The sequence below is a fragment of the Zonotrichia albicollis genome, chromosome 3 (genome assembly GCF_047830755.1).
Source record: "Zonotrichia albicollis isolate bZonAlb1 chromosome 3, bZonAlb1.hap1, whole genome shotgun sequence".
Taxonomy (NCBI): domain Eukaryota; kingdom Metazoa; phylum Chordata; class Aves; order Passeriformes; family Passerellidae; genus Zonotrichia; species Zonotrichia albicollis.
In genome coordinates, this window is record NC_133821.1 from 10,551,304 (window position 1) to 10,568,774 (window position 17,471).

At 48.3% G+C, this 17,471-nt stretch overlaps 1 protein-coding gene across 2 annotated transcripts in view; it reads right to left on the minus strand.

Moving 5' to 3' along the window:
- Positions 1 to 136: 136 nt before the first annotated feature.
- REL (REL proto-oncogene, NF-kB subunit) overlaps positions 137 to 17,471 on the minus strand; it is a 30,687-nt gene continuing 13,352 nt past the window's right edge. For both annotated transcript variants that reach the window (XM_074536646.1, XM_074536647.1), the window contains 6 exons: positions 8,691 to 8,831; positions 5,751 to 5,855; positions 5,327 to 5,539; positions 4,934 to 5,002; positions 4,757 to 4,831; positions 137 to 4,026 (listed from right to left, as the gene is read on the minus strand). In XM_074536646.1, coding sequence (XP_074392747.1) covers positions 3,368 to 4,026; positions 4,757 to 4,831; positions 4,934 to 5,002; positions 5,327 to 5,539; positions 5,751 to 5,855; positions 8,691 to 8,831 — 1,262 coding nt within the window. In that variant the 3' untranslated portion in view covers positions 137 to 3,367. The remainder of the gene's footprint in view (positions 4,027 to 4,756; positions 4,832 to 4,933; positions 5,003 to 5,326; positions 5,540 to 5,750; positions 5,856 to 8,690; positions 8,832 to 17,471) is intronic.

The following is a 17,471-nucleotide window of genomic DNA, read 5'->3' on the forward strand; positions in this document are numbered from 1 at the left end:
CTTGGATGGATGCCTGGGAGAGCTGAACACACCCTAGGAACTGGAATAGGGAAGATCTGAGGTTTCCTTTGGTTATTTTAAATGTTTCCTACTAAGCACCCCCAACATCTTTAGGAAGTCATTTTTTATACCAGGATCATGTTAATCCATTAGGGAGGTGCTTCCCTGAAGTACAGAGAAGAGTTAAACTATCAACAAGAAATTAAGGTTTGGAATTTCAGAGCTCTTTGTTAACGTTTTGGGGCTAAAGAGGGTAACATTTGCCAAGAGAAGCCACTGTGTGGGGACAGGGAGGATGACTGGGATGCCTTCCCTTGAATTCAGTGATGCTACAACAGCTCCATGAGAGCTGGAGGCTCTAAAAGTGTTAATAAATACATTTTTAAGGAGCTCCTTTAAGCTCTGCCTGTGCTGGGCTGTCAGAACTTGTGTCTGTAACATAAGTCATTCAGAAGCTCCTGTTTTTCTAACACAGAAATTTGATTCAGACAGAAATACTATTTTTGGTTTTAATATTAAAGCTCTTATGAGCAACACATTCCATGAGTAGTTCTCAGATAATAATCTGCAGCCAGGAAGGAAATGTCATTAATGATAGAAAACTAAAGAAACTCAATGCAGAAAACAAAAGGGAATTTCAGATCTGCGTGATTTCTTAAAAACTCACAGTGAGCTAGAATACAATTTATAAATTCCATAATCTACAAGGGACAGAAAAAATGTAAACAAGACTCTGCTCTCTGGACCCAGCAGGCATGGGAAGAGCTGCTCCAAGGGGAAATGGAGCTGGGGGGGAGAGGGAAAGGGCTGCCAAGGACACACAAGGCTCTTCCCTGTGCAGCCCCTGCAAGGCAGAGAGCCCCTCCCAAACTCCCAGGCTGGTTATTTTTATGGGAAATCTGAAGTATCCAAATGTGGGGAGGGTGGAAGCTGATATGCAAATATCCCTGAGCTCTTGAGGCAGTTCTTGGGCAGAAATGAAACTGAGAAATGTAATCTGGGGGTCTGAACTTTGTTTCCAGTCCAGTTTTGCAACCGTCACACACTGAATATTGCAGCAATAATATTCATGTTGCACTTGGGCCTTCAGCTGATTTTTAGGAGTATTTTGGTGAGTGCTCAGTCTGGGTGTTTGGTGAGAGACAATTTCAGCTTGTATTTCCCCAGCTGGACACCTCTAATGCCTCCCCCTGCATTTTGGTTTTGCATCAGCTCAGCTGGGCCTGGAGAGAGCTGGACTGGCAGCACAGCTCAGCCAAAAGCATCTGTGCCCTGGTGCCCTCTGCCTAAAAACCAACAGCTCTGCCCCAAAACCTGCTCAGGCACATCAGCCCTCACATGCCTGAGGTTTTATAGCAACAGGGACAGAAAATACCCCAAAAAAGCCCAGGATAAGCAGCCCAGAACCTACCTTGTCCCTTTCCCTGCCTGCCCGTGGTGAGGGACGTCACGAAGCCGAGGAGCTGCAGAAGCTGAGCACTTTGTATAACCAGTTTCTTTTAATTACCAAACCAACTCGTTTATAAAGGAAACCAGAACTTTGAAAATATTTAATTATACAGTAAAAACAAATTATACTACAAAGAGCTTTATAAAGTGAGCAGAGGGTTTTCTGAAGTTAGCAAAATGTTTACATTTAATATACTTAAAATTGAGAACTTCAAAAAAAAAAGAACAATAAACAACACGATTCAAACTGTCTGTGTATTTCTTTGGCCTTTCTGTTGCTTAGGAGTGTGGAGGAGAGGTGCAGAAGTGAGAAAACGCTGCTTTAAAACAGTTTTCAATTTGTTGTGCACCTGGAGTCAGGGGAAGCAGTTTCCAAAGCTCACCTGACTGATGCAACTCCAGCAGCAGCACTGGAGTGCTCCCAATGCAATGGGTTCCTGCAGGGAAGGCATCCCTGCTTTCCTGAAAGCCACAGAGGGGTTCTGGAGCACCTTTCCTTGTGTACAACTCTACATCTCAAGTGGCTTGTTTGATTTGGGGGCCGGGTTGAGGACAAGCTGTTGCTTTTTTTTGTTGTTGTGCTCATAGTGCAATTTTACATCACCAAAAGGTGACAAGGGCGACCTTACCTGCCCTAAAGAGCAGCTGTGTCCCTTAGAAATACTCAGACATTTCCCTGTGTCGCTTTTAAAAAAATAAGAGCGTAATAAAGTTGCCAAGGCCAGAGTGTCTTACCCAGCCAGGTACCTCCAGCTGGAGGTGTCAGGAGCAGCTCCTGCTCAGGCTAAGAGCGAAGGCTGGGAATCAAGTGGGTGGGAAGAACTTCTGGTCCCTGATACAGAGGACAGAGGAGTGGTTTTAATTAGTACAGACTGAAATGGCTTTAAAAGTTGTTAATAGAGGTGAGGCTGCAGCAGGGCAGCCTCTGGCTTTGCCCTCCTGGGAGGGGGTGGTGCTGGGGAGGCAGGACCTGAGCCTTTGTGAAGCAGTCACTTGCATAGCAGGAAACTGCCAGGATACCTGAGGAAAGAGTGAGTAAGTGGATACTCTGGCTCCAGAGATTCCTGCCTTTCCAAATCTCACTCACATGGCAGCTGCACACACACACACACACACAAGCTGCAGAGCAATATCAGCTTCATTCCTAAAGCTACAGGGGCATGGCTTGTGAGATTGTGCAGTCTGGCTGGAGTGCAGACAAGTCCTCACTTTCTGTTCCTTGTCTTGTGCAGTGATTTCCTTTACAACAGAGCTTTTACAACTATTTAAAAACTCAAACCTTCCGGTCTTTTTAAATATATCTAACAATGACATAGTCATTAAAAAAAATTCATGAGTAAATTTGCCTTCAAAGCAAACGGAATGTGGTGACAGCGTGGAAAATCAATACACGTTCTCATTTTAGGAGAATATTTATAGAAAGGGGATTAAAAACCCAAATCTTTCAAGTAAGTTGAGCAGAATCAGGTGCCATTCATTAGATAGGACTGAATTAGAGTGCTCACGTGCAGGGTTTTTTTCCTAATTTCTGTACTATCAAAATTTAAATTTAATTTCTATAGCAAAAATGGCTATTTCAAAATAACTTCAACCCTGTGAAGTACTTGAAACTTTAACCCTTCTGAAGATGCCAGCTTTTACAGTCCCCAAAGGTAAGGAAGCTTTAAGTGTTAACAGTTCCCACTTCTAAAAACACATCTACAAGATACTTTAAGGTACAGAAACCCCAAACCCTACTCCCACCTTCTCTTTAGGGGCACCACTGTGGGCTGCAATAAATAACCTTTAAGTTAGAACCTGAAACTTGCACGGCAACATTCTGAAAGAGAAGAAAGCAGGGACTCCAGAAGGGTAAATGACATGAAAGGCTCCTCTCCAGGCAGCGGCACCGGCGGAGCTTTCCGCAGGCAGCGCCGGCTCACGGGTGATAGCTCTGCAGGATGTTATCGAAGGGGAACGACTGGTAGAGCTCCTCGGCGTGGACACCGTCGGTGTCGTAGAAGTGCCCGTCGGGCAGGCCGCCCTGCTGGCCCAGCCGGGGCTCGCCCAGCCCCTCCGCGTCCATGAAGCCGTAGGCGGGCTCGGCCAGGCCGGGCTGCGCTGAGGGGAAGGCGGCGCCGGGCCCGGCCGGGGGCAGCGGGAGCGGGGGCTGCTGCCGCTGGCTGCCCAGCACGGCGGCGCTGAAGCGCTCCAGGCTCAGGCTGCCGCAGCCCATGTCCTCCGTGTCCATGGGCAGCCCGGAGCCGCCGGGCAGGCCCTGCTGCAGCTCGGGGCCCGGCAGCCCCGCGGCGCCCAGCCCGTTGGCGCTGCCGAAGGTCCGGAAGAAGCTCGAGTCCTTCTCGTCGGGCCAGGCCACGGCGCCGCCGTCGGGGAAGGCCGGCAGGGAGGCGCTGCCCTGCGGCTCGGTGCTGAAGCTGCCGCCGTGCTGGAGGGAGCCCAGCGCCCAGAACGGGGTGTTCAGCAAGTCCTGCTTGCTCGGCCCCGCCGGCGGCTGCGAGCAGCTCGCGTACAGCTGGCTCGGGTTGGACAGGGCTCCCAAACCCGGGGACATCAGCGAGGAGGGAAACACGTTGGGTTCTACGGAGAGAATGCCTCTTTTTAGGGATTTTGGGGTTTTTGTGGTTTTTTCTTCAAATTACAAGCGGTAAAAGGCAAAGGAAAGACAGCAAGGTTGCATGGGCGTTCCCACTGTCTATTTGCTTCACTGCTGTCCAGGATGGACCCCAGAGTTCTTGGCAGCAGCAGGAGAGCTGCTTACTGTCACAGACATCCTTTCCTTAGGATTTTTCCTCCTGAGAAGCTGAGAGGCCTCAGGAACAAAACGTAAACATTGATTATCTGCTGCTGTGGAATGGAACAGGTGCATCTGTGATTGGTCTCATGTGGTTGTTTCTAATTAATGGCCAATCACAGTCAGCTGGCTCAGACTCTCTGTCCAAGCCACACGCCTTTGTTATCATTCCTTCTTTTTCTATTCTTAGCTAGCCTTCTGATGAAATCCTTTCTTCTATTCTTTTAGTATAGTTTTAATATAATATGTATCATAAAATAATAAATCAAGCCTTCTGAAACATGGAGTCAGATCCTCGTCTCTTCCCTCACCCTAAGACCCCTGTGAACACGGTCACAGCTTACTTTGCCCCTCTATGGCCCATACTGAGGGTGACACAAAGAACTGATAGCTTGAAGTTTGTACAGTCAGAAGCATCGCTGTCTTACAGGAGCAAACCCTCAAGAGATTAGAATTTCAAGCAAAGAGAGGGCACTATCTATTTAAAGCACTGTCAGACTGCAGGCAAAAACCCACCTTTCTTAATTGCCTTCCCCTCAGGAGTGACCACAGGGAATGGGGCTACCTTGGGCCTCTCCATCGTGTTGGATCCTGTGATGGAACACAACATGAGTATGCAGCACTTACAGGGAACAGCTCCAGCTAAATGTAAGCTCACTCAAACAAGAAGAAAAAGACAAATATTTTCCTTACCACAGTCCTGTATGAGCTTCTGCCAAGCCAACGTTGATCTCTGCCTTTTTGCTTTGTTGCCATATGGATCTGGAGAGAAAGGAGTGGAAGGGGAAAGTTGTATTTCTCTTTAAGGATGGCCTAAAGGAGCTCCCTAGTGGCACCAAGTTGTAGTAGGAATTACTTAAAGGAAAACATTGCAGGCATGGCAGCACTAACAAACCATGCCAGTGTTACCCAGCAGTAATTCTGGTAATTTCACTGGAAGAGGGAATAACTGACTGCTCTAACTTTTAAACCCCAAACTCTACTTTGCCGAGGCAGCGCTGTGGATTTCCTATTAATTAAGCCACCACCACAAGTCCTGCATTGACCATGGCTGTTCAGAAGCTCATCCCACGGCTGGAACCGTACCCTTTTCATCTGGCAGGTATCTGAAATCCATGGGCTCGCTGACTTCCTGGTCCGAGGGCCTGCGCAGCTGCATCTTCACGGTGACGGGCTCTGAGATGTCCCTGAGGAACGGCGGCGTCCGGAACACAATGGCGACCTGGCGGTGCACGTCGGCCTGGGAGAAGGAGCCCTTGGCCTCCCAGTTGTCCAGCACAAACCTCACTTCTATGTCATCTACGCCAGGAGAAACAGAAGGTGCTTGTCAGGCTGGAAAACTGAGAACTTGCAGCAGAAAGAAGGGGGAGCAAAGTGAGGAGCTGAGATCCCATGAACCACCCAGCTCCAAACCCAAACCACTCCGGGGTGTGTGCTGAAGGGTTTCAGCCCCCCAGCAGGAATGTGTCCATTTGGGAAAAAGGGAAAGAGAAAACCTAGTCCAGGTTACCTTTCTGGACTTTGTCACACAGCAGAAATATTTCATCTCCTCCTTTGACGCTTCCACAGTTCTTGTTCACACGACAAATTCTCAATTCTGCGGTGTTGGGAGCTCCTGGAAGCAAACAGGCAGATTTAATGACCCAGAATTGTTGGGACTTCAGAGTGTGACACCCTGAAATCCACACAAAGCAATTTCCTCCATACAGGAAATTCAAAGTCCGACATTCCATGATCCTACAGCTTATCTCCAACCACAAGACACCAGCACTGCTGTGCCACCCACTCCCTAACCATTGTAGAGCAGTCCTAAATACTTCCCCCACTGAGGTGGTTGTGCTCAGCCCCTCTGCCCTTCAAGCTGCAGAATTCAGAGCAGTTCTGTGGGTCACTGATGACCTGGTACAGTCACACTTCTCTGGAAAGAGCTGGGCTAGCAAGTCAGGAGAATTCCCCTCTCTGAGCATCTTGCTGCTGTTCTGTTCTCAGAGCTGCTTGGCAATCCAGCCTCTCCTCTGTTCCCCTCTGCAGGTGTCCAGGAGCAGCTCCATAATTTCACACCTTCACTGAGGGCAGCAGGTTCACCCCAAAGCACTCAAACTTCCAGCTCCAGACTGTGGCTGTGCAAGCACAGCCCTCAGGACAGCTGGGGATGGAGAGCTGCCTCCCTCCCAGCATGAATTGGTCCCCACTGAAGGCTGCACAATCTCATGGCTATGGGTGACTCCAGTGGGATGGAGCCACGCTCTGCCTGGTGGTGTCTGGCTCCATTCTGGAGCAGCAGCTCCAAACACTTTTAAAATGTCTGGAATGATCCAGCTGGTGCTGCTTGGACACCATGAAACTGATCCTCCATGAGGCTCCACCACCACAGACTCCCCATTCCAGACTCAGAGAAGGAACACAAAAATCAAAGCTCATGGTATCAACCTCAAAAAAAACCAAACAAAAAGCCAACAAACAACCAACAAAAACCAAACCAAACAAATCTGCTTTAGACTCTCAGTTTGAATGCATTCCTACCCAAGTACAGCTGGACTACACCTAGAGCAGAGCTCTGCTAACCTCTCACCAGTCCCCAGTTATGTAGTTACTATCTGCAGTTCTACTGTCACTGTTCTAGTGGGAGCTCAGCCCCATGCACTACATGACACACACCACTTCATTTGCTGAATGAATCAGAACCCTTCAAGGGAGGGGAAACCAAACAAACCCAGAAACAGCACAGGACCTTGTGATTGACAGTGTCATAGTGAGCTCTTCACAGGAAGGGTAAATTAAGAATTGTGAGGAAAAGCCTCATTTTACCATGTTTCACTTCTGTGTGCTTGAATGGCATCAACAGCAGAGAATCAAGGAGTGGTCTGGGTTGGAAAGGACCTTAAAGATCATCCATTTCCAACTCCCCAGCCATGGGCAGGGACAACTTCCCCTATCCCAGGTTGCTCAGAGCCCCATCCAGCCTGGCCTTGGACACTTCCAGGATGGGGCAAACACAGCTTCTCTGGGCAGCCTGTGCCCTGGTACAGTCACACTTCTCTGGAAAGAGCTGGGCTAGCTATGAAGGATGAGAAAGAGAAGAAAATACTGGATTTGAAGTGTCCAAGATGGCTTCCTTTGCTCCTAATCTGAGCAGATCTGTGGAGGCTCAGAGCCCAGGGGTGCCCAGCCTGCAGTCCCTGTCCCCTGAGGGCACAGCCTGTAGGACAGAGCAGCTCTAAGCAGGCTGACACTTTTAAAAGCAACTGGATGTGAAACTGAGCAGGGCTGTTCTTTACAATGTGTGGTTGGGTTTATTTACAGAGCTGCTGTGCTACAGGGAGGGCTCTGGGTGTCAGAGCTGCCCACAGACACCCAGCACCGCCCCTGCTTCCCCCACAGCAGCTCTGCAGGCTCTGACATCAGCCCAGCAGCTGTAATCATGATTTGGCACATTTCTAAATGGCAGCTGAGGCAGAGCTGCAAATCTGGTGCATCAGTTTTTTATCTCAGCCCTGATTATTTCAGTGCAAGGGTTCTCAGTGACACAATGCTAGCAGCTCCAGCTTCTAGATCGTTCTGGAGGAGACTCTAATTATATCAGAGCCATCTGAGATCATACTCAGCATACTCACAATGGTTTGTGCCCACATCAACACAATCCTAACAACTTCAGGAAATGCAGATTCATTTTATTCAGTACTTTCTGCTAAAACGGATGTCAAATATTTAGCATGGAAACGCTCATGGTGCAGAAATTAAAAACGCTGCAGGGAAGTTTTTCAGGATTGAGAGTTCTTTTGCTACTCTGCTCCCAGAGATGAGTCTGACACACACTGGGGGCTAAAATCCTCAGCTGCTGATGCCCTAAGGATGCCCAGTTTTGTGGAATGTGGAAAACAATGCCAAGGAGTGTCACATACTTCTGCACCCTCCTGGGTGACCAAGGACTCCTCCATTGCCCACCTGTACATGGAACAGCCACCAAGCAGGACACAAAAGGCCTTCACACAGTTTCCCACTGGCATTAATCTCTCCTGCAAGTCACATTCTAGAGCCCTCACAAGGCAAAGGCAAGACTCCTCAAGGGCACAAACAGGCTCCAGAGGACTCTTGGAAAGCAGATCAGCCTTGAGGCAGCCATGCATCTCACTACTATCACCTGAATCACTTGGCACATCAAGCATGAACCCTTCCTTGCAATCACACTGCTGTGGTGAACAAGGGCTGGAAAAACACCTGGGTGTGAGTCCAGGAATGCCATGGACAATCCTCACTCTGGCTGGCCAACATTTCACCCTGGGATCATGCCTGAATGTTTGCTCACTGTGCCTTGCCATGGGACACCTGGCAGTCCCAAGCCACAGACGCGACTCAGAGCTGGCACAAACCTCAGGAAGAGAAAGAAGCTGAAGAGAAGAACAAATGGGGAAAGCAAAGAGAGCCGTGTGGCTGAGCCATTGGTACTCACTGTTGTCATAGATGGGGTTGGAGATCAGAGGAGGCAGGGCTATGCTGTAGTTGCCGTGCTCATCGGGGAGGAAGGCCTGGAAGCAGAGCCGCACCACGTTCAGGTCGTACTCGTCGATGTTGTGCAGCTGCTCCTCGGGCACTGCAGGACACACAGCACCCACGTCAGGCACAGAGCCAGCACCAATTCCTCACCAAACTGGGGATGAGCCCTCACCAGTACAAGAGATGGAGTTGCCCAGCTGGACAGGGGCTGCATGAATTAATCTCTTGCTCACACAATTGATACTGAAGCCTTTCACGCCTTCCCTGCACCCAACAAGGCTCAGCTGTCTGAGCTCTCCAGCTGTGCCTTGTGCCAGGGTTCCTCACCTTGCCTGCCACAACACTTTCATGTAGCTATAGCTTAAAAGCGATTTTTTAATTCTTCTTTGTGCGTGATAAAATTTACAAAATTAATGTTGCTGCCCACGAGAAATACTTTGGTACAAAGGGATCCTAGGGTCCCATTAAAGATTTTCTTTGGCTACATGGTATCATTATTTTCCTCTGCAGACTGAGATGGAAGGAGAGTCAGAAGGCAATTCCTGGGGCAAGAATGAAGCTGAAACAACAGAAATCACCTCCCCACCACCAGCAGCAGTGTCACAGCTGTACCTTTCAGAGCAGGGATCAGTGGAGCCATTGGGATACAGACTTGTGACACAGGAAGGAAAGCCTTGCTGGAAAGGATCCATTTCCTTGCATATCCCTCCCAGTGTAAAGCCCAGCAATGCATAACCTAAACTCAGCATTTCAATTCTGTTCACTCCTTATTTTAATTAATTACAAGACACAGGGCCTGGGTATCATTACTGAACATTTCATGTATTCCCAGCTTAATGGACAATTCTGGGAAGAGCAGCCCCCTCTGAATTCGAGACTTTCCTTTAAGGTGTGACACTAAACCATTGTGTTGGCATTCAACGCTAGTAAAAATGAGAAACTGGCTTAATTTCACTGAAATAGAAGTACTGATAATTAAAATAATTGCAAGTGTTTCTGTCTCCCCAAACCCCTCCCAGCAGCAGTGCAGCTGTTCCACACTCCTCACAGCTACCCAAAGCCAACATGTGCCAAGCCACCAGATCACCAGCTCTCCACTCTCCTCCCCTCCCTTTCAAAGGGCTCTTGCAAGAGCAGAAGATTAAACGTGGCTGTGATAAGCAGCCTGGGGACCAAGCTGTACTGATTAGATTGCCTGCTCTGACCTTTAGCATTTATCACTGGCTCAGGTCCCCACCCTGCCACGAGTGGGATTCCACAATGCCCACTTGAGTGCCTTCTTCCTTTTACCTTTTGATAAGTGTGAAATTGTAAGTGTGATGAGCTCAGAATACTTTCCACTGGGCACTCTGAGTCCTTCTGGTGCTCTGAATATCAATTTCTCCTGGTCTCTGGTGCAAAGGGAAATCAAGTCACCTTTCCCCTTTCCAAGCCTGTGATCTGCAGTATCTCAAGGCAAATACAGCAGCGAGTACAAACCTGAGCAACAACTGTGTGAGTTTCAGAAGTGCTGAGCCCAGGGGAGTCCTGCCTGTGGCACTGTGCGGGTTGGTGCTGGCTGTGTCACCAGACACACACGGTTTTATGCTTTAATGCCCTTCCTTAGCTCACCTGCTACCCTGAAAGAGCATCTTTAGGAAATGGGTCTGGAGCAGAGAGCTCCTCAGCCTGACCTGGATTTGGCTGAGTTACAGCCCAGCTGCCTCTGGGTACAGCTGATTCAGGGAACTCAGAAGGAAAAGTGCACTTCCAAAGGGCACCTTGCAGAAGGGCTATCAGGAGAGCAGCTATAATCCATAATCCATGCCCTGACATCATGGAAGCTCCCAAGGACACCCTGACATGAGGGCTCAAATTCCTGTTAGCCACTGGTGACCATGTGGGTCCCTGCAGAGAGCCAAGGGGTGCTCACACCTCAAACCAAGCACTGATTCAGTACCTTTGCCTGAGTAAGCTGTCTGTGGATGGAAGCTGAGCACGAAATCTGGATCTGCTTCTGACCCTGAAGCCAAAGTGAGGACACTGTGGTTGTGCAAGCAAGGCCCTCTCTCACGCTAAAGGAGCCTCAGCCCCGCTCTGGGCCCTCCACAGGGAAATGTGACTCTTCCTCAGAAACATCTAACAGCAGACTGAAGCCTAAGAATACTCTACAAAAGCAAGAATACTCTAGATATGGAGAACATTAGCAATGCTAATGCTCAATGATGTCATTTCCTCTGCCACAAACTTGCGCAAATTCCCAATAAATCTGTCCAACACCTGACACAGGAGTGGTGTGCCAGGAACGGCAAGGGACAGAATCACTGGGTACAGCTCATTCTATTGCAGCAAAACCACTGTTCCTGATTTGCATGTTTGCATAAACCATTTAATAGAATCTTTAAAAATCCGGGGTTTGAAAGAGGAAGCGTTCAGTCAAGAGTGATTCCTCTTAGGCTATTTTTAACCCCACAAGAAGAACATAACAGTGCAAGAAAAGGAGAACAAGACAGCTGCAACTCCATCGTGTGATGACACACTTCAAAAAAGAACGAGACACCAGATTCCATGTGCATATGAAGAAGCACACAGCTTTCACCAATTTCAAAACAAGACAACCATCCAAACAAAACAAAATGCTGTTATATTTAACAAACATCTAATCCTGCTCCCTCTGAAGTCCATTTGAGAGCAGCCTCTGCCTCGGAGTGGATGCTGGCTGACACCTTGGGAATATTAAAAGCAAACAAAGCCGAGGCAGACAAACAGCCTGAGCAACGCCCGGAGCGCGGCCGGGTGGAGGAGGATGGCCATGTCACCCCATCTTATTCCACCAGCTCCTGTGCAGAGGGACAGCAGAGGGGTTAAACCTGACAAACCTGCAGTCATTAAAGTTAGGAAACGCTGTCGAAGATTTTGGGAACGCTATGTACTGGAGAGGAGGAGCAGCCACCCCACCGAGCCCCACGCAAGCAGGACAGAAACCGGGGGCATCGCAGGTGGGAAGGAAAAACCTCATCCCATGTGGCACCTTGGGGGCACAGGTGTGGTGAAAAAAGGCTCCAACACAACACAAGGACCAAAAAGAAACAAAAAGGGAAGGAGTCCTCTGGTTTTGGCAAGGGTTCAACTTCCTCTTCTGACTGCTGCTCGCTGTGTGGTACCACACCTTAGTGTCTTCATCTGGATCCAGCTGAAAGAGCTGGAGCCCAACCAAAAGCCTGGGTATACGCCTGTGATGGCCCAGACTAATTACAAAAAACAGCCTTCACCTGGCAGAAATGCTTAACTGTAGTTATCTCTGCACAGAGGAACACATGATGGACTATTCATATGCTTTACAAGGAGCTTTCAGAAGCAACTCAAAGAAATTGAAATAATATTTTAAAAATAACTAAAATTCTAAGGTAAATATGGAATATGATGTAAAAAATGCTCATAAAAAATACCAGCAGCACCATGGTAAAAGAAATGCAACCCCAGTCACCAAGATTCTGGCAATAGGGTTGCAAAAGGAAAACCTGCAGTTATGGCCAAACCCAGGGAGGATTTGTTGTTCATCTGGAAAGGCACTACAATAACTAAATAATTTCATTATAGACCTGTTCACAACTCTTCTGAATAAAATGCTGGTTTCTCAGCTTTACTAAATAATTATCTTGGAAATAATTTCCTAATCCACTATCTGCTAAGGTGGGAAGGGACCAACACAGTCCCAGTGTGGGCAAAACACCCCACATGGGCTGAACTGTGAATTCCTTCCAACCTGAGCTGGCTGATCCAGGCAGCTCCCAGGCACCAGGTTTGGGCTGTCCCTGCCTCCAAGATTTTGTCTCTAAAATCCAGAGATACCTTGCTGGGATTCCACTGAATTCCACTGAGAACCTGCTGGATTTGTTTCTGTAACACAAAATTGAAGACTTTCTGGGTTGAACACACCAACGTGCAAGTCCAAGGTTGAACACAAAATTAAAGATGCTGGTAATGTCAGGCATCCTGTTTATTAATTTCTAATTATAGTTTTATTGGTTTTTTAATATTTCAATAGCTTTCAACATCCAGCAAGGCCAATAAAATGCCATTTATATGATTAATTTAATGGGGGGTTAAGGGCTCTGATGTTCACTCATGAGGTGATGCATCAGGGAAAGTGGAAGTTTATTCTGAACACTGAAATGATCACGGGTTTGGTTTTTTGACTGATAACACCTATCACAACAGCACATACCTCACACAGAGCCCACCATCCAGCTAATGATGTCACCCATCTGGAGTGGGCAGCGCTGGAGGCATCTCAGCTTAACCTGCATGGAAACTTCCAGGGCAATGTGGTGTGACACAGTCAGAGAGGGGGCTCTGTGGAGAGCACATCTCACCCTGCTGCAAAGGGACATCCTGTGAGCTTCCCCTGCCACTGAGGGGCTGCAGGGCCACATGAGATGTCACAGAGAATGACCTTCCACCAGTTAAAATGCCCAGAGATCACACCTCATTAACAATCATCACACATCACTCCCCACATGTGTGGGGAACACACATCATTAATAATCATCATGAGTTGTTTCTCTCTTACGCAGATGAGGGTTTTTAATTTAGGGATATGCTGGGAGCTCAGTTTCATTTAAGGGATGAGACAGAAGTGGTTTGCCTGCAGGGTTTTGCTCCTGGAGTACAAAGATACCCCCCTTGGCCCTGATACCGACTGGGCAGTCTAACTCGGCCCATGCCCGAGGTTTTGCTGCCAAAGGTGGCTCTGCCCAACCTTTCCAGCACTGCTCAGGCTGGCTCGGCTCTCATGTGGTGAATCAGATCAAGGAACTGCTCTGGCTCAGAACTATCTTGCCAGAAGGGGAGAGGAAAAGGCTTGTTTGCAGCCAGCTGGTTCCCACGACAGGCAGCCCTGGCGCGAGGGAATCGGTGGAAGCAGAGCTTCTTCCAGGGCTGCTGCTGATTTACACCAGGCAGGGAAATGGGCTGCAGGCCACAGGTCCCTCTTGGTGCCCAGGAGATCCATTTCAGAGCCAGCTCATCCCCCAGCCTGTGTCTGCTGCAGCCACTGCTGTGCTGGGGCAGCCTCTTACTAACACTTTCCAAGTGTTAGTAAAATGGATCATGGAACGGTCTGGGCTGGAAAAGACCCTAAAGCTCATCCAGATCCACCCCCTGCCATGGGCAGGGACACCTCCCACTGTCCCAGGTTGCTCCAAGCCCCATCCAACCTGGACACATCCAGGGATGGGGCAGCCACAGCTTCTCTGTGGGCACCCTGTGCCAGGGCCTCAGCACCATTAAAGGATTTCCTTTGTATATCCAACCTAAATTCCACTATTTCTGGGAACCCATTACTCCTTGTCCTATCACTACAGCCCCTGATGAAGAGTCCTGGTGAAGCTGGGAACAAGGGGAGGGAAGGACTGTGGCAGCACCGTGTTTCTTCTCCCAATACACCCACACCTGTTTCATTCCACCGAGATCCACAAAAATCAATCAATTCTGCAGGAAAAAAAGAGAAACTTTTACCTGTACCTTGAAACAGAACATGCATCAGCAACACCCATTTTTCAAAAAGCAAAATGTCAGTGAGTGAAAACAACTAAAATTCAGATGCCATTCTACAGTCAGTAAATGACCACACTTCTGTGGATACATTTCCCTGGTTTACAGAAGAAAGAGATGCAGGAGAGGCAAATGGCCTGGCCAAAGGAAGAACTGGGAATACAAATCACAACTTTCAAAACTCAGCACTTATTTTGTGTAGACAGTGTTTCTCTGGTTTCCTTTCCTGTTTTAAATTCAGTGTGAAAAAGGTGAAGTTGGAACAGATTTAAACAAGTGTATCCATTAGCCTCTGTACATTCCTGATACCTTTCTTTGGCAGTTTCTGTTTCTATCATAAATAAATAAAGAAGTCAGCATTTTTGTCTTGCTACCTGGCAATTTTCCTTTTTAAACAATTTGAAAGGGGGCTGTCCTTTATTATTAACACGTGCATTTTGGAATGAGCAGAAAGAAGCATTTGCATGAGAGCAGAGGAGCAAAGGGCTTCCTAAAGCTAAGCCAGGGCCATGGCACCATCAGGACACGCAGCTTCCCCGAGTGGGTTTGCTCTGTGTCCCTTCCAAAGGGATTCTCACTACTAAAATTTTACACTTCAGGATGTAACTGGGGGGCTGCACATTTGTTTTAATACAAGAAAAGCAGCTCAAAGCTCCTTGTGATGTCCGAGGAGATCGTTACAACAGACACCTCCAACCCACTGCCAAGAGCCGTGCACGGAATCCATGAAACTCCACGAAACTCCCTGTGGAGCTGGCACAGGTGGAGAGGGGGACGTTGGGGACAAGACAGGAGAGCAGCAGCAGAGGAGAGGGGGTTTCTCATGGAAGCAGAGGCGGAGGAAGCCGCGGAGGGGGCGGCGTGGGCAGGGCGAGGGCGTCACGGCACAGTGACGAGCGCAGGGTCAGCCGCCGGCGGGCGGAAAGGGAAACGCAAAGGAAACGCTGCGGAGGCACAGCAGACGTGCTGAGGTGTGGGCTGCAGGGGACAGCCTAAAAATGAACTGCACGCTCCTCAGCACGAGCAGCTGCAAAGGAGCAGGAGGATTGAGCCAAGCTCCAGGGAAAGTCAGGTTATCCCCGCTGATAAAACCGCCTGGAATTTGGGGATTCTCACTCCGAGACAAGTCCAGAGTTTTTGTGCTGCCATGCATTTGGCTAGAAAAAGGTCAGTCCTTTGTAACACTGCACTGAGTACAGTTTTTCCATAATTTAAAGAAAACATTTAGGGCTTTTCCTCTTTGACAATTAACTCCAGTTGTTATTAACTCAATTGTTGTCTCTATGTCAAGTCACACCCACTCACAAAAGCTCTTAACTGAAAACTGGCTCTTCTTTTAATTTGAGTTGGCTGTACATCAGACAGTGCATGGGAAGACAAGGATATGGCACAACTCAACAGCTCCTAAAAGAAAACAAACACCACAGAAAGCAGACATGGACCAGCTCCACTGGAGGAGTAACTCTGCTCCTTCGATGCTGTGCTATTTGTATCATCATCATCATCACCATCATGCCAAGGAGTCCCAGTTGCATGGTAGGCTGACACCGTGCCCCATTTCCCTGGAGTGCTCAGAGATGAGAGACAAAAGGGATTTCTAGAATTCCTGAGATTGTTAGAGGACTCAAATACATGGCACGTGCTTTGGGAACTCCACGGATCACAACCACAGTGTGGAAACAGCAATTCCCTCTCTCTCAAACAAGGCTAACACAAGAGGAGCAACCTGATTGCAAGTCATCCATCCTAGTGAATGCACACAGCTCCTACAGCCTGTGCTGAATTTCACAAGGCACAAATGCTGCCAGCCAACACTGGGAGCTCACAGGGAGACAGCCTTACACAGATGCACTGGCAGAATGACTCCAATACACGGCAGCGATCTGCAAACAAGTTCCCATCACCCAGGGATTCCAAGGTAGGCATCAGTTGTTTAGGGTCAATACTCAACCTCTTTTCCCCAAAAGGAGGCTCAGGACAGGGAATGCTTGTTCCAGAAGCAAGTGGGAAAGAAAAAAGAAAAGCCTACCAGCCCACAAGCACCCTGAAGGCTCGTTTTCCATGAAGTTCCTTTGATGATGTCATACAAGAAATGAGTAACAACAACTTGCGACCTGCTCCAGAATGTCTCTGAACGGGGCAGCCAGATGCCTCTCTGAAGACACAGAGGTAAAGCACAATGCAGGATGGATTCAGCACAGTCTGCACAATCCTGGAAAATGTACCAACACTCCTCTGACCTTAAAAAACAAACTAAATCCATACATAAAACTCTCAACCTTGTCAAGCAGCAAACATCGGCGGTGATTGCTGCTCACAAAACCCTGTTCTGATCAACTAAACAAACACATAAAAACATTTCTGTCACTAATTCTGTTTTATTAGACCTTGGTCCCGGGGCCTTTCTGGGCTCTGCTCAGCGTGGGACTGCCCTGGAGGCCGCTCTCAAGTGGCTCTGCTTTGTGCTGACACGTTAACATGCGCCGAAGGGCAGTGACACAGCTGGGGATTGCCAGCGGCCCCTTCTCAGCACAGCCCCTGCCTGGAGCAGGCTGCTGCCCTGTGTGTCACCCAGGCAGGCTCTCCCCTGCTGCCAGGGCAGCAAAGTGGCCCCCTCCACTGCTGGACTGGTGGGAAGCAGCCCAGGATCTGCCCGGATTCTACTGAGCTCAACTTTCCGTGATCGCCCAAAATTTATTGGTGGATGTGGAGTCAAGTGTCAACAACTGTAAAAATCTACTTCCTTCTAAAGAAAAGTTCCCCTTTCACTGCTTGAAATCAAGGTAGAGCTGGCTGAGTCAAGGCAACATAATTCAAACCCTTAAAGTGTTTAAATTGTGCTGATGAACTAAACTCTTGTCAAAATACTGTGTGCATAGATAATCCTAACTAGGGTATTTGTTCAGATGGGTCATCAGGGGCCATCAGCCTGATTCCAAACAGCTGCTCTAAAGTGAAGAAAAATATCTAAGACATTTCTTATTCTGTGATAAATTCAGCATCCTTCTTTCTGTTCCAATTCAGGGACATGTATTTTTAAAGCCAGCCAGAAATCCAGCTCTCAATTCTCCATTAAGGATCTTACCTGAATATAGCAAGAGTTCTGTGGGTATTAGAAAACCCACTGAAGTGTCTGGAGAATCTCCAAGGCCCTGCTTGGGGAAATACACTTAGGGAAATGCATGACTACATGGACATTGCT